This window comes from Charadrius vociferus, unplaced genomic scaffold (genome assembly GCF_000708025.1).
Source record: "Charadrius vociferus isolate BGI_N301 unplaced genomic scaffold, ASM70802v2 scaffold329, whole genome shotgun sequence".
Taxonomy (NCBI): Eukaryota; Metazoa; Chordata; class Aves; order Charadriiformes; family Charadriidae; genus Charadrius; species Charadrius vociferus.
The window spans coordinates 812,952-840,421 of record NW_009649982.1 but is presented as its reverse complement, the minus strand read 5'-3'; the positions used below and the strand labels follow the sequence as shown (position 1 = coordinate 840,421).

Below are 27,470 nucleotides of genomic sequence, written 5' to 3'. Positions count from 1 at the left end.
TCCATTTCCACCACAGTCACCTGCTCCAACGTCCCCCACGCTCTCACCTGCCTCCTTGCACAGGGCTGGACAAGCGGCCATCCCTGCAGCAGACAGGCCCCATGGCACAGCCTGTCCCTCGCTGGGCACACGTCTGTGTCCTTCCCCGCCCCCGCCACAGATTTTTATGACAGCTGGAGTTATTTCAGATACGTCCAATTTGCTTGAAATGGGCCAAAGGTCAGGAGTCATGAGGTGAAAATGCTATGTGAGAGCAGAAGCCTCATCTCCTTTGGCTCCCCTCAAAATCATGCTGCACTCACCAATTTCCAAATGGCAGAGCCAAGGGACCAAAGAGGGAGATGAGAGCTATGGGAAGGTGGTGGTGTTTTTATTTAAATACCTACTGCACTCTGCAAGAGAAATAAAGAAAGATGACTCTTTGGTCACTTCAGTGCTTATTACTCTACATTGCTGCAAAGAAATTGTGTTCAGTACTCCTGTAATTCTCAGCTTCTGAAAAACACAAATACTATGCTGTTGACCTGCTAGAGGTTTGTGTTCGTATTTTGGTTGTTTGCACTGCTCTTAAACATACTAAAGCTCTCTATATCGTTTTATTAGAAAGCAGCAAAGGTTCTTCTACCAGTCACAAAGACCTTTTTTTTCAAGTGGACTTCTTTGTGCTTTCTTTAGGTGTCTCTGATCAAGATAACCATGAGATCTTCAAGCAAACCTGCCACAATTTAAAAAATATACATTCTGAGAAAATTAGAACAACAGCATTCTACTTGTTCTTCTTTGACAGCTGTCAAGGCCATTCCCTGGCAGATTTAACTTACTCAGCAGGCTTGTCTGAGACAAACCAACACAGGAAACAAATGTCCCATTAAATGTTTCAATTAAAATCCCCAAGTAAGTTCCCACCACATCCTTTAAACATAAATATCAAGACAGGAGAGGTAAACAGAAGTCAAATGGTAATTCAGCTGAGGTACATCCTGGATACTCCCAAGCACACTCTGCTGCTGAAGATGGGAACATTCATTGCTCATATTGATGCGTTTCAAAGGTGGAAACGCATTACAGCATCTGAGAAAGGAGACTTATCTGGTTTGGAAATATACACCTCAATTCTTGGGGAGCAAATAGAAAGATACACAAGATCCTGTCCTGGAGATCTGGGAATCCAACAAATGTTGGCTCTAAATTTGAACTCAGGTGTGAACATCTCTGTCCCAGCTCACGCTTCTGTTGTGGTCTGGGGGAAGCAGCTGACACATAGGTAGCGAAAACAACACTTCAGTCTTCATACTCCCTCTTTTCTAAGTCAAGTCACCAACTGTAAAATTTATTGGATGCACAGCACGGAGAGTATGGTTTTCCACAAACTGGGTACAACGCGAGCATTGTCAATACCAACACCTCCACAAATCAGACCAAAGGGTCTTCACCTTTGGCGGCAAAGGCAGGCTGCAGTTCTGAGTCGATGGTCAGTGAAGAAGCTGTGGCTTCTTTCCTGAAGATGGACATCCCCTCCTCAGCAGGGCAGACTAAAACCTGTACACTCTGTATGTTCCCCCTTCTCCCAAACACTCAGTAATGATTTATAGGCATCGTTTTAAAGCCATTTTCATACTACAAGACAGACATTCAAGACTTTATATCCATCTACTAATTAAACATTGGTTGTCGCAGTCTTTTGACAGTGTAACTCTTTTGGAGGACAACACCAGAAACAAAAATATTCCAGAGAAGTAATCATTTGGAAAGAATTCTTGCTGATAAATAAGTGATGTGCATCACATTGTTATATATCCCTGATACTTCCAGCTGAAAGTTTCATGGTTTTCCTATTATTAAATAGCTTCACAGAAATTCAGTTAACTCTGCAATAGTCCATTACCCTCAGGCTTAGAAGAAGCTTCTGCCTTGGTGAGGTTTCTGTGCTCCTTTTAAACAGTAAACAGTTATGCTGCACTTAAAAAATAAAAATGCCATACAAAAAATAAAAATTTTTCAAATCTTGAAAATAGTGATTGTTCTGTGTATTTTCCATTCAGCTTTCACGTCAAATTGACCACAAAGTTCTTGTCTATAAGCTTCTTCAAAAATTTCTGCTCAGCGTTGATGTTGTGGTATTCATTCTAAAGAGATGTGAGGGAATAATAAAAAAAATTAAATTCAAATTATTACCAGAAGCATCACTTCATTGTTCTTTCCCTTTAATCACCTGTGACACCTGGAAGATACTAAGGGTAGGAGAGCTCTGGGGAGAAGACTTCTTAGCAAAGGATGAAGCAGTCTCCCAAGAACACAGGCAAGTGACTCTACTGCTCAAAACTAGATTAGATTTTCCATTAGGACACAAACCAAAAGGGATGATCCTTCAGCAGCAAGAATGGGCGAGACTGACCTCACGGAAGTCCTTCCATTACCAGCTCTCCCAACTCTTCCCCATGCTTAGAGAGAACAGCTGCATAACCACACTTACAGCGCAAGCAGTCAAGAAATAACTAATTCTCAAAGCTCAATGCAGGTTCTTGAGAAAGCACACATCAGGCATTTGTAAATCAGATGTGTCCCGCCAATCAGTTTCAACAAGCCAAAACCAACCCATTTTCTGTGCCTTATCCGTCCCACATTAGGGGAGGACAGCACAAGAGAAGTAAGTTTACTGACAATCTTAGACACTGAATCCAGTAACTTAAAATGAATATAATACAAATACTGCATAAAAGATTACATATATACAGTATATTTACAACTTAATGCCACTAAAGAACTAATGATAAGGTTTTTGTTTAGTTGTTGGGTTTTTAAAGTTTCAAGACTTTAGGAAACTTATGGACGTCTATTCAACTAGCAATCAACCTTACCAAAGCTTGGTATACATTGCAAAAAAGCACCTGCAGAGAGGACCCTCAGAATTAAGGTGAATTCAGTGTCAGAGGAAAATTATCTCAGAGCAGCGTGCACCTAGGAGTCCTCAGAGAGACGTGAGAGACTCCTATGGTCATTGCCCCTACCCTTCCTCTTCAGGAAAGGGAGGAAGAGAGCAAATAGTCCCCACATGCACTGGGAACACACATGGAAAAGAAAACTGTTCACATTGAGGATGAGATTGAGATGCTCAGAGTACAGCGCTGAAGGCAAGAGCAGAGACACAAAAGAAAACAGGCATGACCATAGCAAAGCAGGAGGGAGGAGAAGGCATCCCTGATGCTTCCCAGCCTCCTGCTGCTCCCTCTCCTGGCGAGTTGTAGCTTCCCCCTGGAAGCAGTTCCTTCTCTTCCTACCTGCTTTTCTCTTCTGCTTTCATTTTCTGAAATTCAGTTCTTTTCTAACTGCAAGTTTGCAGGTCTTAACTCCTTCCATTTCCCTTTGCCTTTTTTTTTTTTTTTTTTTTTTTAAAGAAGTTTGGCAACTATGACAAATTGTTCAAGTAGCTGCCAAGGAGAAGAGAATGCAAACAGAAGCAATGCCATTCATGTTCTGACAGTGCTAGCAAATATGCTTCCATCAACAGGAGCTGCATAGCCTAAGGATAACACCAGCAAAGCAAAACAGAAGATGCAAATGGACACATGGAATGGAAGGCTCCAGGGAGACCTTATAGTGGCCTTCCATCCAGTACCTAAAGTGGGCCTACAAGAAAGATGGGGAGGGACTCTTTTATCAGGGAGTGTAGTGATAGGACGAGGAATAATGGTTTTAAACTGAAAGAGGGTGGATTCACATTAGGTATTAGGAAGAAATTCTTTACTGTCAGGGTGTTGAGACACTGGAACAGGTTGACCAGAGAAGTTATGGATGTGTTCAAGGCCAGGCTTGGCAGATGCAAGGCAGATGCACTCAATGACACAGAAAAATATTTCTTTGTATTGTATGACAAAAGAACAAATCCCCAGAAAAAAAGTTACTAACATCAGCTCTGTAAGCCTAATTAAAGTCACAATTGAACTATCCCTGGAAGTGTTCAAGGCCAGGCTGGGTGGGGCTTTGAGCAACCCGGTCTGGTGGGAGGTGTCCCTGCCCATGGCAGGGAGGTTGGAACTAGATGTTTTTAAGGTCCCTTCCAACTCTAACCATTCTATGATTCTATATCTCATTCAGATGTTGCAGAATACAGCATAGCAAAAGGGACGCAAATAGCATTATCCACTTTTTTCAGAAACAAAAGCAGAGAGGAAGAGATTCAAGCAATGTTAACCCATGAGCAGGTGAACCGGAAGATGGGAGGCCTTTCTGAGCTGCAGTACACACTTCTAGCTACAATGAATTGTCTTCCACAGTTACCAGCTATATTTCTCTCAGCATAAACAAGTGTTTGTTACCTGTATCATCTGAGACATTGTGTCATTGCCGTAGTAGTGCAAAGAGCTGTTTCTGTCAGTGAAGTCGTACTTGAAGCCTGCAAGATGAACTTCATGGCATATGTGAAATGCAAGCGTAATGGCAATGAGCCCCGTTGTTGGATGCTTGGGTTTCTAAAAATGAAACACAAAGCGCACGCACACATAAATAACTGGCAGTCTGACAGGAACAGCAAACCTTAGGAGGAAGGCACTGGAAATCAGGCAGCCTGGCTCTTCTACAGACATTTGGGTTTGTAGTTTGATCCCCTCGTGTCTCCTAAGGAAGAAGATACTGCGCACAGGTTTTCCATAACTGGGGTGGCTGCCATGTTGGCCTTCCCTGGGATTCTCCAGTTTCCAGCGAGGGCTGAGCCCATACTATAGCCCTTCCCTCAGCAGAGGCATCAGGAAGATCTCCCCACCCTTCTGCTCCATAACCGGCTTTCATGAAACGGATATATTTGAGACCATTTCACTCCAAGTTTGAGTGAATTAGCAGATGCGTTCAGAATTTTCTAGATGATGGAGATCCAGAGGAACAGAATAACATGACATGCCTCAAATCCTCGTAACACCAAAATAAAAAAGTATAAATACTACTGCTGCATAAATTTGGCTGCATTTGAACTTTTTCAAAGCAGAGAACTTCCAGAAGGACCTGGCTTTAGACCTCCCCCCACTATTTCCATAAGAAGAAATGAAATTGTAGATAAAAGTAGTCTACAGTGAGATAGCTCAGAAGAAAATGCAAGGTAAAACATCAACAGCCAGCCCTAAACAGGTTTTAACTGTGCAAAATTAAAAGCACCTAACTGACACAACATAGAACATCTATGCAAAGATAGATACAGCGAAGAGCATCTTACAAGAGCATAGAACAACTAATTGCAACCATCTGTCCTACCTTGTAGTCAAGTACATGACTGACTATTTTAGCAGCAGCGGCGGCTAAAATGATCTGGGCAAGTAAACGAGGCAAGGTTTGCAGAGAGCATTGAACTCTTTCGTTAGACCAACAGGGGAAAAAATGTCCCCAGAAACTGATAAAACTTTCAGGCACTAATGCCCTTCCTAACTAAAATAACAATTTTCTCAGAGACCAAATGAGCTATGTGTTTGGTAGCTGCAATCAAACCTCAAACTGAGCATAAAATCACATGCTTTTCTGAACTCTTACGCAAGGCTCAAATCATTTGCCTCTGAAAACAAAGCAGGCAAACCAGTACTAGACAACTTTGTGCAGAGAGAAGGCAGATGCACTCGATGACACAGAAAAATATTTCTTTGTATCGTATGATAAAAGAACAAATCCCCAGAAAAAAGTCACTAACATCAGCTCTGTAAGCCTAATTAAAGTCACAACTGAAGGTGACATAAAGTCACCTTTAATGTAGGATTTTTTTGTACCTTTATACAACTCCTGGAGTACTCCAGCAATACCAACAACTTAAAATGCACGCTATCGCCCAGGGCTCCTGCCAGTTAGCAAAATAACTTTTTGCCCTGAGGGCCCAGTATCATAAACTTAGTAGTGACTCTGTTGCAATGTCCATACTAAACAGAAACCTAAAATTATGGCAGGGGGGGTACAAGTCAGGATTAGTGCTATTTGGAATACTAGGAACATCACAGGTTGCGACTGGCTCTGTTTACCTTTGGCTGTCATAAAGTTCACTTCAAAAGAATATAGAAAAAAAGCAGCACTACTTTTAAAATGTATTGTCACAGTAGCACCCTAGCAATATCCAGACTACCTCGGCCTGTAATGAAATTTGTTCAGCCAGTCATGTTTTGTGGGAACAGGCATAGCTCTGGAATGACTCTGCAACACTTTTCGACTTCAGTGCTGCTGGGGTAGCACATCCGATTTTACAGTTATTCTTCCTGGCCCTGCCAACACCATCACAGTCGCTAACAAAAAGAGAAATGCTCCCTGGACTACGCATAAATGCACACACAGGGAACATGAGATTGCCTTAATGGAAAAGGCAGAGACAGCAAGGAAAGCAACAGCAGTCTTCAGCATCTCCTGCAGGCAGAGGGGGCTGAAGCACAGGACATCAAAGGCAGCACCGGACCTTCCCCAGGGATGCGCTATGCAGCCAGAGAGCTCCAAAGGGGGTCCTGCAAAAGGCCATCCTGCCAACAGGAACCCCTGAGGCATGACCTGCAAAGGGGGTCCTGCCAAAGGCCATCCTGCCAACAGGAACCCCTGAGGCATGACCTGGAGCTTAACCAAGCCCTTACACATCAGCAGATGCGAAGACTCCCAGCCACAGCTCGCCTTGGAGATGGGAAGAAAAGTGAGGACAAGCAGGCCGGAGCTTGACCACTGCTGCAAAATCCCTGGGATGGAGCAAGTGGGATGTGGAGGCGGCAGAAAGGGGCTCCAAGCACAGACGCACTCTGTCCCAGCGCTGGGCAGGGGCACTCAACAAGCAGGAGAGAAGCATGCGCGTTACCGAAAGTGACTGAGGGGCTTGTGCCTCTGTACCAGCTCCAGCACACTGTGCACGTTTGGCTCACTGACAGCACTGGTATTACTTTTACCCCCACTGAGACGGGACCAGGAGGGATTTCTGGAGCCGTGGAGGCCACGGATGTTCTGTGGTCCTTTAGGAAATCATCAGGCACCCAACTACTATGCTGCTTTTTCCCCCCACCCTCAGTTGAAATGCCACAGAGCCCTGGTAAGCATGCAGTCAAACTGGGTATTCCAGTTTGAGAGTTAATAAGGGAGGAAAAAGCCACTATTAGGCTCAAAAAAAAAAAAGAATTTTTTTTTTAAAAAGAAAAAAAACCCACAAGAACATCCAAAAGCAAAAAAAAAAAAAAAAAGAAAAGAAAATAAACTCCCTCAAATATTAGAAAGATTAAACCAGAAAAAAATTGTGGTAGATACTCCACAGTGAGAGCCTGTCAAATGTTTCCACATTTGTCAGTTGGCTGATCCCGATGAAGCAGCTCTGTGCAACGCTGTGAGCCCAGGGAACCATATTTATGCTAAACAGCACGTGGTCAGTCCTGACTGCGCAAGGGAGGTCACAGCTCAAAGCCTTACCTTTCATCAGAAACATTCTTCAGTCAAAAACTGACCGTTAAAGTGTATTTTTATGTCTAAATTATTGGTTAACTCATTAGAATGCTTGGCATCAAATCAGTAAGCACAAGAATGCTGCTAGACATATGACATTAGCGTGGGGCTGGAATATCCTGTATGCTCCCTAGCCACTACCCGCCTCCAGCGGAGTGAAACTGCAGCAGTGTTAGAATTACCGGGTTGTTGGGTTCTGTTTGTTTGGTGTGCGGGGGTTGGGTTTTTTTCAGTTTTTTGTTTTGTTGGTTTTTTTGGGGGGTGGGTTTTTTTTTTAAAAAAACTATAAGACACCCTTCATTTAAAAATTCAAGATTCCTTAATATTTCTAGAGGCTCTTGGATCTGCCATGTTCTAATGACTGTCTGCTTTTCCCAATTTTGTAAAAGACATTATGTCTGTCTGCAAAAGCAGTCTCATTTAATACTAATTTTAGAATGCATAAAGAGATTTTTGGCATACAAGGCTACCCACTCTCTTTCTCGATTCCATTTTCCCCATCTCTTTTGAGCACAATTTAAATGTAAACTACTGTAATGTGAACCTAAAAGATGTTCTAACATAATCCACTATAATAAAGAGATAATTACCTCTGAGTACACATTTGGTTGCACAAAACTAAAAGACACAGAAGAAAAAAGCCTACCTCCTTCTTGGGAAATCTTGTTGGGAAATTAAGCCATTCATAAGCTGTTTTTCTGGTGATGCTGGGATCAAGAATCCTGATTTGACTAGATTTGTATATCATGTTCAGAGCTGGTTTCTTCCAAAAGCCTTTAGCACTCTGTAACAGGAAAGCAAATACACATTTTAGCAGCTATTGGATTTTGGTTCTGTAGCAACTCTACCCAGAATAAAATCCAAGGGCAGGAGGTTGAGGAAGAAGAGGAGTGTTGAACCTCCCAAGGTTCAACATAAACATGTGCCAAATTGTACTCATGCAACAGGATAACCCACTGCAGCAGCAGAGGTTGGGGCCAGCTGGCTGGAGAACAGCTTTGGAGAAAGGTGTCTGATGGACGACAAGCACCAGCAGTGCGCCTTGCAGACAGTAAATGCTCGTGTGCTTGGCCACATTACTGAAAGCATAGAGAACAGGCAGACAGAAGTTATCCTTCTCAAGTATTTTGTACTGTGTCTTTCTGCAACCTCACAAATGCTGTTTTGGGCTCCCCCCCCTGTGCAAGAGAGCGTGTCAAACTGAGGCAAGCTCAGCAGGCAGCCACTAAAACAGCTGAGCACTCAGAGCGCACAGCAAACAAGAAGGGTCTGAGGACACTGGGTTTGTTCAGCCCATCTTCAACTATCTAGGAGGGGTTTACAAAAAGAGACAGGATCAGACTGCTTCAGAGGAGCACAGTGAAAGGATGAGGAGAAATTCTTTCCTGGGAGGGCGCTGCAGCATTGAAACAGAGGTTGTAGAAATATCCTTGGGAATACTCAAAACTTACCCAGACAATGCTCTGAGAACCCCGTACAGCTTTGAACTTTGCTCTGTTTTCTTTCAACAAGGTTTTGGACTTAAGACCTCGAGAGAGAGGTCCCTTCCAACATTATTCTGCAATTCCACCAAGTAAGCATGATAAAATAAACTGTGAAATGGCTGGAATGTGCATGTCAGAATATGAAACAGAACTAGGAAGAGGATAAAAAGGTATTTCCAAGACCAAAACTGCTTTGGGCTGAGGAACCGATCAAATACGTGTGTCAGAAAGAAGACAGAAGCATTTACGGAAAAGGAATATTGGAGCAAACTGACTAGAAGATCCAGCTAGGAGAGGACTAAGGTTAAAAGCAAAACAGGTATTTCATGTGAGAGGTGTGGGGCAAGCTGAGCCAAACTGCACAAATAATTAAACTCACTATTTTCTGACCGCCCAGTATCTCCCAAAGCCACTTCAAGTCACGTGGTTTGAAGACGATGAGGACAACAGTCGTATTAGGGTCATAGTGAATCGGATCTGAGAAGATGGATTCCGGGTAAGAAAGGCGGAAAGTTGTCCTCCTCCCAACATCCTCTTCGTACCCTATAACAGGGCCATTATTCATTCTGCAGAGGACAGAGACAGCAATGACTACCCCACCCACATCCTTACTGTGCGGTGGCTGGCACATGCATTAGTCTGTGGAGCAGACAACATGTCCAGGTACAGGAAGGTTTAGCAGCCCAGCATTTGCTTATCATGTTACATGGTAGATGAGCAATTATCAGGTGCACTCATCCCTCCAACTCAGAGGGATCAAGCACATACGGGATCTTGGCCAAGGTGGTTTAGAATACAATTGCACGATTGCTTATTGTGTGTCACTTGAGCAGAAGGCCGCCTGATTTGGCTCAAACACAGAAACTGGAGAAGACCAAAGAGAATATCCGGCTCGGAGAATTACCTACTGCTCCATTCATGCTACTAGATGATCATACAGGACGCAATTCAAGAATGTTTTAAGATTCTTCACTGTCTACAGCATACAGGGATTATGACTGCATACCTGATGCTGATACATCTTTACGTTTGCTTTTTTTGGTTTTTTGTTTGTTTGAGGGGTTTGGGGTGTTGTGTTGTTTTTTGGGGTTTTTTTATTTTACTTGCACAGTTGCCACTGCTTTGGGATATACATTGGTATATAACAGATTAATAAGCAGTGAGCAGGTGGGTCAGGTCCCTCTGCTCTGAGGTGTTAGAAGGGCTGTGTTTATGTCTCCGTCTTGCAGTTTTTGCTTGGTGGGTGTACTGTATGTTCTTTGAAGAATTCGGGGAGTCTCTGTATGCTCCATTCCTGCCAGTGTGGCTGACTGCTCAGAATATCAGGCACACTGCTTCAGAGCAAACATTTGTAAAACAAGGTATGCAGACAAGGAAATATTTCAAAGTTTTATCAGAAGTTGTCATTCAATACTGAATGCAAACACCACTTCTTTGTTCATTCACAGTAAACAAATGTGTACTGCATTTCTGAAACAGTTTTGAATTTAGAGCTGTTTTTAAATGTGTGACACGACTCTACATAAAGATTTCCATTTTAAGAAGAATAGGCAGATCTACAAGGAGCCCAAATACTTGAAAGAGCTTAAGAATAATCCACGGAGCACCCCTGCATCATTATACTACAGTGAAAGTAAGTGCAAGGTAGGGTTTGGTTTTTTTTGTTTGTAAAACACAAAGGTGTCAGGCAAGTAAATTTTCCTAATAAAAGGGATATTTTACATGCTTCACTTTCTATAGGTTTAAGGTTATAAGAGGAGCTACAACTGAAGAATTGCATGTATTCATTTCTAGCTTATCAGGACGTTTTTAAATGCATGTCAAACTCCAGGATTGGTATACAACTTTTTCCAGTAGTGCCTGAAGACTGAAACCTATTACTACAATGAGCATTAGCACTGATGGCAAATTAACAAAACTGAGACTTTGTTCAACGTTCAACACAATGCTGAAGCAAACAAACTGAAATGGCAGCTCAGGTTCAGGCATACTATCTGACAGGGTATCTACAGGCACAAGGGCTGTTTAATCAGTTACCATCTCAGTTCCTGCAAAGGAGAAACTGATTTATCTTTCTCTTAATGTCCAGAAAATTCTTTTGTAATTAGCCAAATAGTCCATTTTCAGTTTGCTTGTCATTTGAGCTCCCCCCTGACTCCCTCCTTGCCTGTTCCTCTCTGAGCACTTCCCCAGTTTCCCTAGTCCAGATGCCTCTTCTTCAGACCCCAGCATCCTCTGATAGGCCGAGGCATCTCAAACTTCCAATATGAACCAACATGCTTGAGAAAACGGAGCAGACATCATCATCCTCCAGTTGACACGTGCCTCGAGATAGATTTCCCAGCAAACATTACGTTTAATCCACTCCAAGCAACGCATACGCCAGCACGGGGGTAAGACAGGCATGGTGTGGAAGGGAAGAGGCAGGGCTGCCTGGGATGCTGGCTCACAGCGAGGGGCACATGCAGGGCTCCGGGCTGTATCATATTTGAAACCATCCCCGATGGCAGCATCTTGCACCCGTGTATCTGTACTGGGGGCAGACTGACCACCCAGTGATCCTTCCTCCCCTGTATCAACCAGCCTGTGTAATAAAATACTGATCCATTTTTCCCTCTTTTTTTTTTTTTTTAAACGAAGGCTGTAACAGAGTAAGTAAAACAGGAAGTTTTACACATTTTCATTGTATAACAACTGAACTCCAAGGCTACTAGCTGACAGCAAAAGTTTGTTAATTCTTTGCAGGTACACAAAATGAAAAGGAGATCCCATTTACCTTATTATCACGTCATACGAGTCAATTTTCTCCCCTAACGTCTTATTTCGAAGTACTCCTCCATTACCGACCACAACACACCGTCGACAGGCAATGCTGCAGAAAAACAGAATCTTTAATATGCACAACATCCCTTGCTTCATATTGTTATTAATGATACACTTGCATTTAGCTGGCTTATTTAGTAACTGAGGTCCTTTACACTCCTTGGCCCCTACAGAGGGGTCTCAATCCTGTATCGCACGCTAAGGCTGCTTTCTAAAAATGTAGCTGCATTATTTCAGGGACTGCCAAAGTCAGGAAATGGCTTCTCTTGTGTAAAACTGTTTTTATACGTCCTTTTTCTCGTGGTTTGCTGTTTAAGGTCATCTAACTGGTTGATGCTATGGGTGCCATAGATAAATTACCTATTAGCTTCAAACTTGTCCCAGTCTGGGGGTATACCAACCAGGATAGAGTATGTCTGGAAAAACTAACTCAAATTAAGGTGCTTCTCCACAACTCTAGAGATCTCCAACATAAGCTAAAGCAGCAAGATTTAGGTTCACAATTTACCTTACAGGCCTCTGAACCGTACATGTAAAAAACCTCTGCCCAAATGACACACGTGATGGCTCTTCAAATGAATATAATCATGTTGATTTTTCTCCCTCGACTTAGAAAGTGCTGTCTAAACATGCACTGAAGTGCATGCTGTCATGACATAACAGGAAGGATGCACTTGATTTAAAGTTACATTCTCATGGGACTAGATTTAAATTAGACAGCATTACTAAGTATATAAAACACTATGAGCTACAAATTAGCTCTTAGGCTACATCCAAACAAAATAGTAACTCCATTCAAATTTAGAATACATGCAGAGTTAAAAAGCACCCAAAAAAGGTAAAAGGTATTCTGCAAATACAGACTTATGAAAGTAAATTCTAATGGTATCCTAGATTTTTTAAGCGTGTCTTTTGATCTCTGCTGTCTTATTTTAATGCTAGTACAATGTGTGCTGTGCTTAAAAAAAAGAAAAGTGCACTGACAGGCTTGCTGGTGCTTTACTCAAGAAATTTTCCCTCTTTAAGGAAGGTTTATATCCAATGTATAAGATTGCAAATTGTCCTTACAGAACAAGCACAATTGTTTTAATGTAAAAATGCTTCTTTATTTAGAGCAAAAGCTGTTCAACTTGGCTGCAGCAGGAACAACTGCAAAATAAAAACGTTGGTATTTTCTTCCGACACAAACGGGTTCATGGCTTACCGAGGATGAGTCAGCTCCCAACACCCTGCTCCCAGGGTTCTTCAAATAAGAAAAAGGCTCTATGCCATTTCTTACTGCAGGGGACCCCAGGACTGTGTCCCAAGGAGTACTATAATCTGTATTAAATGACCAGTGTGCCACTTTATGCAGACTAATTAACATCTTTCTCCTCAGATGGTCCAACCTGTTTTCTCAGGTGAGGAGAACTGAATGAAAACAGCTTGTTCCAGTTGAGACTGACTGACATTTCAACGTACAAAGCAGTTCCCTGTATTTCCTACAGACCTGTTAATACAATTATGCTGTACTGCGTGTGGGCTAGGGAAAAGAAACTGGGCCCCAAAGCAATGCTGAAAACCTGAAGCTTACAGGAAAGGTAAGATGAGAATAAATGCCAACTGTAAAAAGCACTGTATTTCAAAAGAAATGCTGGGATGGCACCTTCTCTCTTGCTGCTCTGGGGCCATATCTGCAGAGGGAGATGACTTGAAAAATTTGTATATAGAGAGATATATACGTATGTATGTAGTGCTGCTAAATGCAGCTCTTAGAGTGGGGTGACATGGGAAAAGCTGGTACACTTCTCTCTAGCGTTTCCTAAGCAGCTTAGTAGAAGTCAAGCATTCATAAAAATATTTCCAGCTAATGCCACAAAGTCATGTGACTTAGTACCACAGAAATCAGAGGGGTGAAAACCTGTTACACCATCCTGTCCTCAGTATGCCTATTACCTCTACACCCGCCAAACCCTTCCCTCTATACTCCAAGACTGACTCAGCCTATTAATTTTCCAATTAGTTTTTCAATCTAGTTTTAAGATATCCTGAGAAAGCAGGTTGATGAACATATGCCTCTTGCAAATTTTACAGCAGGAGGAAGGGAGCAGAAGTTACCCTTTTCCTGAATTACACTGTTATTTGCAGCTGTATTATAGATCTCAAAGCAAGATCCTGTACTACAGAGAAGCAACAGCGACAAGAAACAGGAAAGGAAAAAGGAAAACTGGACAAAAACCATGATCAGCAAGTGATGGAGACGGAATGAGGGAGACAGGGAAGAAGCACAGAATTAGTGTATGATTGTATCACGTTTTCCTGTCATTTACAGCATGCCTCTAAATCACTGAAAGTTTCAATCATCTCAAACCTCTGAATTCAGCGTCACCAGAAGTTACGTGGCCGCAGCTGGGTGACTGAGGTACAAACTTCATCACCACAATGCAAATCCTAAACTGCTACTCATACTCCAACTCCTGGTGGTACCTTCTGGCTAGAGCATCCATTGCCAATGCTTGGTGGACACCCTGGTTTGGCAGTGACTGATACACCATGTATGAACTCATCTTCAGGTCTCAATAACATTGCTCCTAATCTTGCTGAATATTTTCTTTCATACTCTCTGACTACTTGCTGTGAGTTCACAAAAACTATGTCAACTCCATTACAAGTTATTTGAATTATTCTGACCATAATAAACAGCCAAAATGTTACTCTGAGGAAGCACTGCTTGTTCTGTCCCTTGTAGATGACTTTTAAGTGAATCCTTATTACGTACCTTCCATTTTTTGGCAGAGGCTACGATTTAAGAAGCTTCTTTGCTATGTCAACCCCTAGCTATTGAAACACCTTCCACTCTGGTATAAAACTGAAGAGCTCTTCGGTTTCTCCTCTTTGCACTGTGCAGTTGTGGTGTAGAAGAGTACACTCAGGGCAGGAAGGGTAAAATAAAACATGACTTTAGAACCGGGCAAGTCAGGTTCACGCAGCTACAGAAGCTGGGCAGCTGCTCTCGAGTCAAATCTGAACTCTCTTCCCTCTTACTGACGGATGCAGACCAGATCAGTTCATGGTTAAGAGTTGACTAATACTACTTGGATGGAAAACAGAATGAAGTTTGATTAGGCTTTCAAACTCCAGTGCCCTTAATAACACGCATACTCAAAAATAAAGTTACCAGCTGCCTTCAAATAACCAATAACGCATCTAACATTGGTATGTGAACTTTTTAAATGGATAAAGTCAACAAGCAGATCAAATACTCATGATGAATTGTACGCGAATAGAGTCATAAATACAATCAAACAAATTAGAAAGACCAGCTTTTAATCTCTGTCAAGCTCAGGAAGTCAGAGCAGGCCAACTCAAACAGGAAGTCTGGCACGAATGTGCTATTTTCTGAATTGTCTCATCCCCTCAACCCCCCTCCAGTATTCAACTGTCTCCAGTTATGATCATAGGTCTACGTCCACAGTAGCACAGATTCCACTGACAAGGATAAGCAGGGAGTTTATGCTACAGTAAAAAAAAACAGAACATAGTATCATAGGAAACTGACATATGATATGGAGATAAAGAATATGTAGCAAGGCTGGACTGTATTCGAAGATATTTAAGTTAAATAAACTGCCCCGTACATACTGTAGATCACAGAAATCAACACATTGATTTTCAGCAGACTGTTACTCCCAGATATTTACCAAACGCACTTCTTAAAGCTTCCTTTTTCATAAAGTTTTCATATTTAAAAAAACCCCAAACACTCACCCCAAAGGGTAACACTAACCCTTTCTCCAAGTCAATAAACTGGCAAGAAGAAAAATAAATTCAGATGTCCTTAAACAACATCAGGTGTGTTACAAGTGAAATATAACAGACCAAAGTGTCTGCAGGTCCAGCTTACAACCACCAGCGTGATATTGATGAAAGTTAAAAATATTAAGACTTCAGCTATAACAATTGCTATAGCAATGGTTCGAGTGGCTAAGGGATTGCATTTAGGTGTTAGAGATCTACTTAGAGTATAAATGGATCCTGATGTAAATCAGGTAACTGATCTCCAACATATAAATGCAATCCCTTTAGTCACTCAAACCATTGCCCTATTCACGTGGTGTACAAGAGCCTCTTAATCTCAAGGCCAGGCATCAGTTTACATTTGGGTTTTTTATGTGGTGAAATGCTAAAAGAAACGTTTTCCTAGGCTAGAAAAGAAAAATATTGTTAAATGGCAATGTAGCATTCAGACATCAGAAGGCTTGCATCCTCCACATTCCGCTGAAATACTGTTTCTCGGAAAAGGAAAAGATCTAAACCTCAACTCCTTTAACACACACCCCCATAGTCAGTTGAGGAATGCAAATTATTTCCTTTGAGGTTATTTGGAAAAAAGACGATGCAGAGGTCACATTTTGTTGACTCAGGATTGTGTAAATGCATTTGTAAGAATTTATTGCTGTTGAGCTTAGAGTGCTCAGAGTGCCCAGCGAATAAGTACAAGGAAGTGGGTAGAGCAGAGGTTATGCTGTAGATATACCCCTAGCCTGGAACACCCTTCTCGTATGGTCTCTTCCATTGAAGTCACTGACACTGTTCACTTCCAAACAGTTTTGGGGAGCTAGACCTTTACACAGTGAGAATTCCACCCGAGTTTGGAAAACGGCCCTGTTTGGAAAAAAATCCTTTGTAGCTCACTGTGTACAGTTTTACCTAAGTCACACACAAATACAGCTACGTGAGCACCATAGATTTGGTGCTCATATAGCTTAATATTTGTTAAAATACTTCATAGCAGGTCCCCCTACTCTGCCTCAAGAAAAGTTTATAGGGAAATTCAGATTGCATTCTGCCAAGAAGGCTGAATTAGGTGGCAGCAATACAGAACTGCCTAATAATTCTATTGTCATATTACTGGAGAATGTTGTTAGGATTAATTCCCAAAGCGTTTCACATTTAAAAGCCACTGTACTTTGGTTTAATGTATATATAAAAGCTCTTCCTTACTACAGTGATTCATGCCCTAACAGTGCTATACACAAAACCTGATGGATCTAGAAAGAATACATTGTATGAAGTCATTGTACATTTGATTTATTTATACTACTGCCTATTAAATAGTAATAGTTCTCATTCTGCTTCAGTACTACTAAAGTATATTACTTCTATGAAAATGAAGCATACTTCCCAGAACCACTAAACATATCTATATCTCAAAAACTCTACATTCAAAGAATACCAATTACCTTACTTTTGATCTATAGGACAGACACTTCCATTTTAAAGGTACTATGCTGTACTGCAAGTGCCTCTACTTTACACCCAAAACGATTATAGTGCTGAACTTGGGATTTCAGGAAATTTGTAATACAACATTTGGCATTATCCTTCAAACTCTAGACAAAAGACTAGCCTTTGTCAGCCAATTCTGTATAAGTTTCCCCATTTACCATGCTCGTGATAGACAATGGGGGTTTTTTCGGTTTTTTTTCCCCTCTCTCCTTCAGAATAAACCTGAACATCCTAGAAACTAAACACAGGGAAAGGAAGGAGTACAGTAGGTGAAAAGAAAAAACTGTGTGTTAAAACCAAGATAATTCTTGGGCTTGAACACCAATTATTTTGTTCATATTCCACCCAACTTTAATTAACATGTGATCCTGGCATTTGGCTTGAAGCAACAAACTTCTGTTTGATCTCCTTGATTAAAAAAACAAAACCAAGTACAGCCAACCTCAGCATTATTTGCATTTAACTCTATTAAGAAGCCTGCATATTAACACGATATATGGCAGGTTGTCAGCCCGTTTGCTACACTGCAAATCTAAGAAATCATTTGCATCACTTGGTAAACACAGGACTTTAGTATACTTGCCAACCCTACTATACTACCTCCACAAAAAAAAAAAACAACCCCAAAATGAAACAAAACAACCAACAAGACACACACACATAGAAAGGCCCTCCAAAAACAAACAAACAAAAAATCCCAGTAGAATTGCCTTCTAACCAAGAGATTTTTAAACAGGACAATCTAACGCATGGGAAGCGAGTTATCTAAGGCATGCTCCACTCTGTGCCACACCCTCGTTACTCCCGAAATGCCAGGAACAGCCTTTCCTGGCTGCCTCTGCCTCCCGCATTCACGGGAAAGGAAGCTGAGCATACATATGAACAACGGTGTGTGCAGCAGGCCAGCGGATACAGTGGCACCGGCATATGCGTAAGATTTCTTTTGTGTAGAAAAACAGTCATCACTTTGCGTCTGCTTATCTCAAACATTCTCTAGCTTATACTAATAATGACTTCAAAAGAGGAGATCACATTCAATTTTTAAGGGGTGGTTTCACTTTCCTCTAGTATAAAAAGAGACTACAGAAAGATAGGACTGCATTCAGCTAGAGAATTCCTAATAAACTTATAAAAAGGAGCCTGTAAGTTTAAGCTTCCCCACAGAAAAATTATTCTTGAATGCTGGTGCCACGTATGTTTAAAAATCAAACTTATTTAAATCTTGGCATCAGTTACAGATTGCTTGGACAGTGTTGGTCAGATCTGCATCTTGACTAACTTGGGCAATTTTAGGATAATGCCACTGACATTCCTTTTCAGACAAATACTAAATATTAAAAATACAATGAACAGTAGAAAATAAACCATCTCACCTGTCATCTTCATTGTAAAGTCCACAGTTCTGCAGTCTTGAAAGGGCTAAACGAAAAAATTGCTCTAGAAAGCAAATACAAAGGAGATGATTAATTAAAATATTCAGTGCTTTCCAACAGAAAAATAAGCATGCCACCCTGATTACAGCATTTTCAGACATAATAGGTTTTTTTATACACTGTGTATATAAAAACCTCAAAATAAAACCACTTCTAATTTAGGGCCACAGGTTGATCAACGATGCCAAGGAATTCAGGTTTATCAGAGCTCCTCTCTATGTAACTTTTCCTGTCCAAACACTTCCCTGTTGGAAAATAGCATGGGATTTGTATTAAAAAAAAAAAAACAAACAAATTCTTTGTTACAGGAAATAAGCATCGGAATAGTTTCCAAGACCTGCCTCATATCTGACTTTGTTTTTTCTCCTCCCTACCTTCAGCTGAAACAGAAGCAGCCTTGACCCAAGAGGAGGGGCCACACAGCCAGGGACAGTAACAGCATTACTTGTCTTGGGAGAAGACATCAAACCAGCCTGTGCTCACCGGCAAAGATGGGCAGAGGCACCTTCCCAGCCCTCCCTTGGTAGGCAGGCACCTGCTGGACACTCCACGTGCCTCTAACTGAGAAGGTGCCTCAACTCATTCCCAAACGTACTCTTCCTCACCACAACCCCAGAGGTGAGGGGAAAAAGCACCATCCTTCTTACACTGATAGAAGACAAATAGAGAGTCTAAAGCCCAGATCCGCAGGGTAATAGGAAGATGCACTGTTCAGTGTTAAAAACTCTGAGACTTAAGATTTTATAACCCTTTCCACAAGGGCACTAAAGAACCTTAGGGTGTCTGGCACTGTCTACTCTGCCCTGACCAACGCAGGCAGCAGGCACGAGCAGTAAAAGGCAAATTTTGCTGATGTAACTGCCCCAACGTGGGGACTTCTGCCTTGGTAGGACTCTGGATCCCAATCGGCTTAGGTGTGCTAATCGAACCCCATCGACTGACCCAGCTAATATTTCACATAGAAAAGCACTAGCTAAATATCTTCACCACTGTAGCCCACATACAAATAAAAGGAAGCTGAATAAGCTCCACTCTTCCTCACTCCCCCCTTTTTGGAGCTTCTCTGCTAAGTGAGGTAACCCCAACACGGTGTTTTATTTGTTAAGAACAGGAAGGTGCCATGTCAGAGGGACTAAATGAAACCATTACGTCACTGCTCGATACCCCCAAAAGGACTGGCATCGGTGAATACGAAAGACCTGGGCCAGAGATTCAGGTGGCTTTACACAACATTTAGGTATTTCTGTTTAAAAACAAGGTATGTGGGGAGAACAAACCTGCTCTCTTTATTCCATAAGGTAGTTCAAACTTATCGCTCCCATGGAATTCCGCCACTCTGATAAAATCATTAGCGCACAGGAACGGGTATATTTTGTCAACACTAATGAAACGAAAAAGTAAAAAGTTTCAAAAAATCTGCATGATGTCTTTGAATAAGCCAGTAATTCATACAATTGCTTAAAAAAAAAAAAAAAAGCTTTATCCTACTTCAAGTATTAACAATTTTTAAAAAAAGAAAACTCAAACACAGAGAAAGCAAGTACGTGACAAAGAAGGGGAAGATTTTATAATGGAAAATATAGGCAGAGAGTGAGATAAAATGATTTCTGTTAGTAGAAGTTATATAGAGTCATTAAAAAGTCACATGACTGAAAGCTTACACAATGAGACAGCATACGTAAGAATACATAACCCAGAAAGACAATTAATAACTTCAGGTTTGAAAAGTACATAACAGAAGTTGCAGAGAACTGCAAAATGCTGCATAACCAATTAATGGAATTTGAAACAAGGTGTTTTAACTTGAAAATACCACATCCTGAAGATATCAGCTTATTTGAGATGCGCTCCCATTCCAAACAAGTGACACTTTATGGCAGTGTTGACATTAGTAAGTAGTTTGGGGCAACAAGGCTATATCCGTACAGCAAAAAAAAAGTATGGAGTTCTCATGTTCACATTACACAACTCGAGGTTTTGTACTCTGGATTAACTCTAGTAAGGTCCCACAGTCTGAACACCCCTTGGCAGCGGCAGCATATCAGGGGTGCTCCTGCAGCACATCTTCTGGCTTAGCCAGAAGTCAGACGTCCAAAAGGAACCCAGTGCACATGTGCCAGGGCCACCCTGTGACAAGAAGCGTGCCATGGGGGGGATCACAAGGAGGTTTGCTTTAAAAGCGCATTCCTCCAGCAAACTAGAACACGAGGGCATCACACTTTCTAAGTGTCAAGATAGAAAAAATGGGTCACTTCTTCAAAAGACAGTAACTACAGACAAGGGTTGTCTCTTTTTACCAAATCTGCCAAGTCAAGCCACACAAGTGAACAGTGGACCCAATCCTGTCATGTGCTACCATGCCCTTGGCTTCACCTTGGAATTAAGTCAACACCCACTCACTGAACTGGTTGACTTCATAGCAATGCTGCATACTAGGTCTTATATTAAAATTTTAACACAGAAGTATACAGTCAGTGAGAAAGCCTAGTGTTGATCATAAATACCCACAGCCAGCACACGACTCATTTCTCCATTAAGAATATTAATAGCTGTTAAAAACCCTTCCCTCTCAGTTTAACAAATCAAGTATCTCACTCTATCCTCTGTTTATTCAGAAGATACTAACAGTAAAAAGAAAAAAAAGAAAACAACAAAACACCACAGACCACACACCAAGAACTGGGCCGTAGGTTAACTAAGCAAGACCAGCTAACTTTGAGACACTGTGCACTAAACATATGTATTAAATTTAATAACTTGCCTTGCTGTTCAGAAGCAGCTGGCAAGCTTAGACATAATAAATAATTTACCTACTGCAAAGAGATTCTTAATTCTAGCTCTTCTTGCTCTGGTTCCTTTCCAATAAATAATTCTGCCAGGTTAGAAATCCTTTCAACCTCCCCAGGCTATTACCGAAGTGCACAGACCAGATCTTCAGCTCACACAAACTATCTCTGTAAAGGAGCTACGGAAATATGCAAGAGACCGTGTTCTAGCTCCACACCTACCTTCCTCTCACTGTCCATCCCTCAGTCCACTCCTGCCCCCTTGCTCAGCACCAGAGCTATCCTGCTGCACCTGACACAGAGGCAGCCGAAGCACACTCTGTGGGCAAGGGACCTAGGGCCACCTCTCTGGGACAGGCAGCTAACCAAAACTCAAAGACCAAAGGACTGCTTCACGGAAGACAAACTTGAGATCCTTTCCTGTTCTTTAAAATAATAATAGCACTGAATTAAAGCCATGTTTTCTCATACACAAAGAGGACCAAAAAAAAAAAAAAAAGCAGCAATGGCATCTTTCCTTAGAGCTTTAAGACTGCTTCAGCCAAGACGTGGTCTAAACATCTTCCCAAGCTTTCTCAGGGCCATACTACATGTTCGCTCAAAGCCAACAATATAGCCTGTTTGTCTCTGGTCCTGTAACACTTGCTTAATCTCTCATTTAAGACTTGTATTTCCAGTAACAAAAACTCCCAGTATTTCCTCACAAACATCTTGGAAGCACCTTTGTGACCAGATACCTTCTTTGTTTTGAGATGAAGCTCTTCCTTTTTTCATCTGACTGCATCTTTACAAAGGAAGCTTCCTATGACTACCTTAAAGTGGAGGACACCTACACACAATTCAACAATACTATCAGAGGAACAAAACCATGAATAATCCCAGATTTCATTAAAATTAAATTCCATTAAAAATCCATTGAAGGGGAAGAGTATTGTATCATTAAAGACTGAATGAATTTTTGCACATTTCATACTCCTCTCTCCAAATAAAATGAAGATATTTTCAAAATTTCCGTGGTCCCTGGCTGCTACAGAAATACTTCGCTACCAAAATATCTAATCTTTTAAGTCCAGGTTCTTAATAGCAGAATGACTGAGTTTCAGTCTTGGACATGAAGGCTTCTTTTACAGGAAAAGCATGGAAAAAAAAATTAAGGCTTGTATTTCAGTCATTAAAATAGTTTCACTGTGTGCTGGTTTTGGCTGGGGTAGAGTTAATTTTCTTCACAATAGCTAGTATGGGGCTATGTTTTGGATTTGTGCTGGAAACAGTGTTGATAATACAGAGACATTTCAGTTATTGCTGAGCAGTAACTCAGCAGTAACTTGACTCTACTAACACAGAGTCAAGGCCTCTTCTGCTCCTCACCCCACCCCACCAGTGAGTAGACTCGGGGTACGCAAGGAGTTGGGAGGAGACGCAGCTGGGACAGCTCACCCCGACTGACCAAAGGGATATTCCATATGATGTGATGTCATGCCAGCATATAAAGCTGGGGGAAGGAGGAGTAAGGGGGAGACATTCGGAGTTACAGCATTTGTCTTCCCAAGTAACCATTACGTATGATGGAGCCCTGCTTTCCTGGAGATGCCTGAGCACCTGCCTGCCGATAGGAAGCAGTGAATTAATTCCTTGTTTTCGTTTTGCTTGTGTGTGCAGCCTTTGCTTTACCTATTAAACTGTCCTTATCTCAACCCATGAGTTTTCTCACTTTTACCTTTCTGATTCTCTCCCCCATCCCACCAGGGGTGAGCGAGTGAGAGGCTGTGTGGTGCTTAGTTGCCGGCTGGGGTTAAACCACGACACACTGCTACTAGCTACAATATCTCAAGAGGAAGTATATATTTACTCAGTACATACACCACCATTTTGAGCTAGTTGTGTGGTATTGCTCAGATGCTGATGAGTGGCAAGCTAAACAATTTGTGTTGCCGCAACCAGGAAAAGCAGCAATGAACCCAAGCCCAAAAGCTGTACTTCCAGGGGTGAATCAAAATGCGAAATAGTCCAGAATATGTAAATAGCCCACTTCTACCTCAGTCAACACAGCCTGGCCTTCTCCCCACCCCAACTTCCCACAGAAGACTTACCCCAGTAAAGATTCAAATGCTGGTTTCAGGAGACAAGTGTCCAGTGCATTCCGTCTCTCCACAGCCGTAGGTGGCAGCCTGCAAAAGAAGAATTTCAAAGAAATAGCAAGAGCAGGAACAGGTAGCAGCAACAAGGTAGGGAAGCTTGGACAAGCTAAATCAGTAAAAGCTGACTACTGAGATAAAACCACACCAAGTTTTTATGATTGCCTCTGTCTGCATTATAAAGATGGATCTTTCTCGTTGCGGTACAATTATTTTTACTAGTAAATGCTTTTATCTCACAGTGCTGCTCCAAGGGGTCTGCAACCGCCCTTGCTCGGCAACTATCAAAGCAGCCACAACCAGAGGTGAGATCTCAGGCCCACCTGCAGAGAAGCAGGACACCTGGGCTGAATCACCTCGTCAGCCATACCAGACAGCATCACCAGTGCTACTCTGAGAGGAAAGGGGAGTCTTCTTTGGAGAGGGGAATAGACAGCACCACATAGGGTACTTCAAAGAAAATGAGATTCTTTGGGGATAAGTCACTCCTCTCATAACAAGGCTAAGGCTTACGCTTCTAAGCACATTCCCGCCTTGGCGATTTCACCCAATTAATAACAAATATGAAGCCCAGAAGGGAGGGTAAAGTTCAGTGTGAGCAATGTGTGCATCTGGGCTGCATTAAGAACAGAAGGATGAAACCACCACATTAGAACCACAAGCCAAACAGACCATTAAGGTTAATTGCTTTTGGTAACCTCAAGTTGTCATGTGAATACTGACACTGAGAAAGCGCCCTGTGAAATGTATCAGCTGGCCAGCTTGTTGTGAGGCTGCTGCTGGAAAGCAGACAGCATTTTGCAGGACAGCTTCAGAAAGAGCAGAGACCTGCTTTTAAGTTTTAGCATAGGCTCTCATTAGTCCCACAAACTTAATTGCAGGAATTTACTAGCACAAGATCTGCTTATACACACACTTGCACATCACAAGTGAACCACACCTCTGATTTTTTAAGTTTTAAGCGCAACAGTTTCCCTCATAGCTCTGCTGATTTTACTCAGGTATAACTCAGATTTGTAGAAATTTGGAAGTTGTAAACAAATGTCCTTCCAACAATTCATTGCTTGTTACAGACAGTCATTCTAAGTGGCCATAAATATTAAACAAACACTGAAAACATGACATGGACAAATTCCTTTCTGCCAGACATGTTACAATTGTGTTCATAACGGAAACAACCAACGGACACAGCTGTACAATAACCAATTGAACAGGGAGCCTACAGACAAAGGCTATGGATTTTAGTCTCAATCCCTCCCACCTGCCCAAAAATCAACCAACCAAACAAGAAAAATCCCATGACAAAAAGACCCAACTGCTGAACTTACTGGGTAACTCCACTAGTCTCATAGGAAGGAGGAGCCCTCACAGAGGAAGTCTGTCCATAAAAGCTAATCCTGCAAAAAGGGAAATATCACAATGCTGTGGTTTGCTATAAAGAGAAACCACAACAGAACTGTATGCTACAAACAAGACAGATAGAGGCACATCAATCACTGTTTTTAAAAGCTATCACTATTATCTTCATAACACAAACACATTGGTCAGTCCCGGCTACAGCTGTGCAAAGGCCAATGGAAACTCAACTTTTTCAATAAGCAACCTGAATTTTAGGTCCCAAGCCACCTGTCCCATGCAGGCTGGAGATAGCAAAGGCTCATGTCCCACAAGGTTGTCACTGGGACTCCACAAGTTTCAGCTTTTCAAAAGGTGCCCACTACTCCTGCAATTATTCCCCTGTGTGGAGCAGGTCCCTCCCATATCATTTGTCAGACCTCTAAACGAACAAGCTAACACAAAACACACATGGGGTGGGGGGAAATATGGACACATGATACACAAATAAGATATCTCTCTGCACCTGAACATCTATTTTCATGAAACTCAGAGGGGCTCCCTATCTCTGAGGTTCCTGACCTTTCCACACAACGAAGCTCAAATCAACTACTAGGTTTAAAAGTGACACAAGAGAAGGGGTAACAAGACAGAACAATCACATTCATTCCCTCACTGTACAAAAAAAAAAAACCAAACACAACCAAACCCCCCATACCCACAAAAGCACACAAAGTAGTAATCAGTTCTGTTGATTACTAGTAAACAGCTGATCAGTTATAAAGCAACTCACAGCCACTTCTCTCACAGCCATGAGGGTGTCTGCATTACATGCAAACAAAGTATCACCATACCAGTAGAGGTTATTTCTCCACAGATTTCCATGCAGTATACCATACATAACCGCAGCTGCCAGGATAAAAAACAGAAGAATTCGTTTCATGACTGGTAGACCTGAAATGCAAGAAAAACAAAACAAGAATTTTAAATCCATGTTATGCTATTAACTTTTATAAAGCATCTTGAAACTTACAAAAGGAAATCATCATTATTACAGCTATTCTCCACCACCACAAATTTTGACAGGGGATCACTTCAGTTTGATTTGTCACACAAAGTCCCAGTGACAGGAGCTAAACACTGTTCTGCACTTACCACATGTGCATACTCTGCACAGTAACACAGAAGCATTGAGAGAGGCTCACTTTTAGGTTTTCTCTGAAGACACAGAAGGAAGATGGGCCCTCCAAGGAGCATGTCAGAGTAGGAGGTCTTTTCTGCCCACTGGCAGCCCAAAGAAACCATCCTCTTGGGTCAGAAGCTGGCCTTTACAGGTACCTGCACTTCTCTTCCTTGCACCACCCACTATCAATTTCCATAATTACACAGTTAAACAAGCATTAGCACTTTGCAGGAGGCAGATAGATTTATGCCAATGAAGCAGAACAAGGTATGAGCTGCCACAAATTGCTACTGGCTTTTTTAGGATCATTGACTATTTTTTAAGTCTGGTTTTGGACATTTATAGCTGCACTGAAGCAGTCTGCTTACGCCCTCATGTCCTGCACAGTCTCCAGCTCCTGACAAAGACCAGACTTCATTGCTGAAATGACAGAAAATGCTATTTTCACAGATTGCAAAGCAAGGAAGAAAAGTTAGTAAGTTCCACAGATTGGATCCTAAGTTTCAGAGAAATAGCAGAGAAAGTGTTCATCATTCTTCAAACAGGGTTTACACCTCATTGCACAGTCTAGTACAAGAAAACTAGAGAAGTATCAGAAGCTCATGTATCTGGCAAGACATGCTGGGGGAGAAGCAAGTTCTGCATTGCTCGTGTCTAACACACTGAGCTGCCCTTTCAGGAGCTATGAATGAACTGTTGTTGCTCAGTCTTCTGAAAGTCCAAAATAGCCATTCGGGCCACAAATTACTGTGGAAATTTACTGAAGAGCTATATTCTTCTGTTATTTTCACCTCTCCCTCTATCATGGTAAGCAGGTTCAATGCACACAATGCATAAACACCTACTTGCATATTTTTATTTTAAGTGAAGGTGACAAACAGCTGTTCAGCAAAAACAAGACATATCCAAACATAGTGCTGCATTTTCCAAGAGCAGAGCCTTTGACTTGTTTTGTTTTTTTTTTTAATTTTCTTTTTTTAAATTCCATGTTGCTTTTTAGAATATTTAAAGCTGCTGTTATTCTAAAGATGTGTTAAACAGTCCTAAGGCAATAAAACTCAAGGCAGATGTAGTCCAACTGATCTACAGCAATATGCTTTACACTAGTAACTCTTTAACATCATACCTTGTATTAAAGGCCAAGAAGCTACTAGAGATCGCTGCATAGTGTTACTAGAAATTGAGAGGAAAACTACTGTCACTCACATAGCTTCATCCCTGAAGAAATGCCTAACAGTAAACTATTTGTTACAGTGACTTGAGCACAACAAGCCATCACTTCCTTATTTCCCCCCCCCCATATCCTTCACAGAGTTTAACTGTAGAGTCAGAGATGAAGTTTTACACCACCATCTACCAGTAACAAAGCCATGCAATGAACAAGCTCTAATTTGTCAACCTTAAGTATATTCTCCAGACTGTACTGCTCTGTTCTGAATGAAATACTCATAGGTTGCAGCTGTTGCAATTTCAACTTTTCATCCCTCCTTGGGAAGTAACACTGCCTCCCTTACAGCTCCAACTCCCTTGACTCTTCTTGAAGAGTGACTGCAAATTTTTTTTGACAGTCATTCCCAACTTCTAGAGCAAAC

At 41.7% G+C, this 27,470-nt stretch overlaps 1 protein-coding gene across 2 annotated transcripts; it reads right to left on the bottom strand.

The window, feature by feature from the left end:
- Positions 1 to 1,459: 1,459 nt before the first annotated feature.
- Positions 1,460 to 25,646, bottom strand: ST3GAL6 (ST3 beta-galactoside alpha-2,3-sialyltransferase 6). 2 transcript variants are annotated; one of them, XM_009891618.1, is made up of 9 exons: positions 25,550 to 25,646; positions 23,316 to 23,393; positions 19,717 to 19,820; positions 18,380 to 18,443; positions 11,692 to 11,787; positions 9,295 to 9,481; positions 8,078 to 8,215; positions 4,317 to 4,469; positions 1,460 to 2,126 (listed from the first exon to the last, which is right to left on the bottom strand). In XM_009891618.1, the coding sequence occupies exons 1-9, from the start codon at positions 25,636 to 25,638 to the stop codon at positions 2,046 to 2,048; spliced, it is 990 nt and encodes a 329-aa protein (XP_009889920.1). In that variant the 5' UTR covers positions 25,639 to 25,646; the 3' UTR covers positions 1,460 to 2,045. The 2 variants fall into 2 exon arrangements, with proteins under 2 accessions (XP_009889920.1, XP_009889921.1); XM_009891619.1 differs by lacking the exons at positions 11,692 to 11,787; positions 19,717 to 19,820; positions 23,316 to 23,393; positions 25,550 to 25,646 and having other exon boundaries at positions 1,998 to 2,126; positions 18,380 to 18,435.
- Positions 25,647 to 27,470: the final 1,824 nt, after the last annotated feature.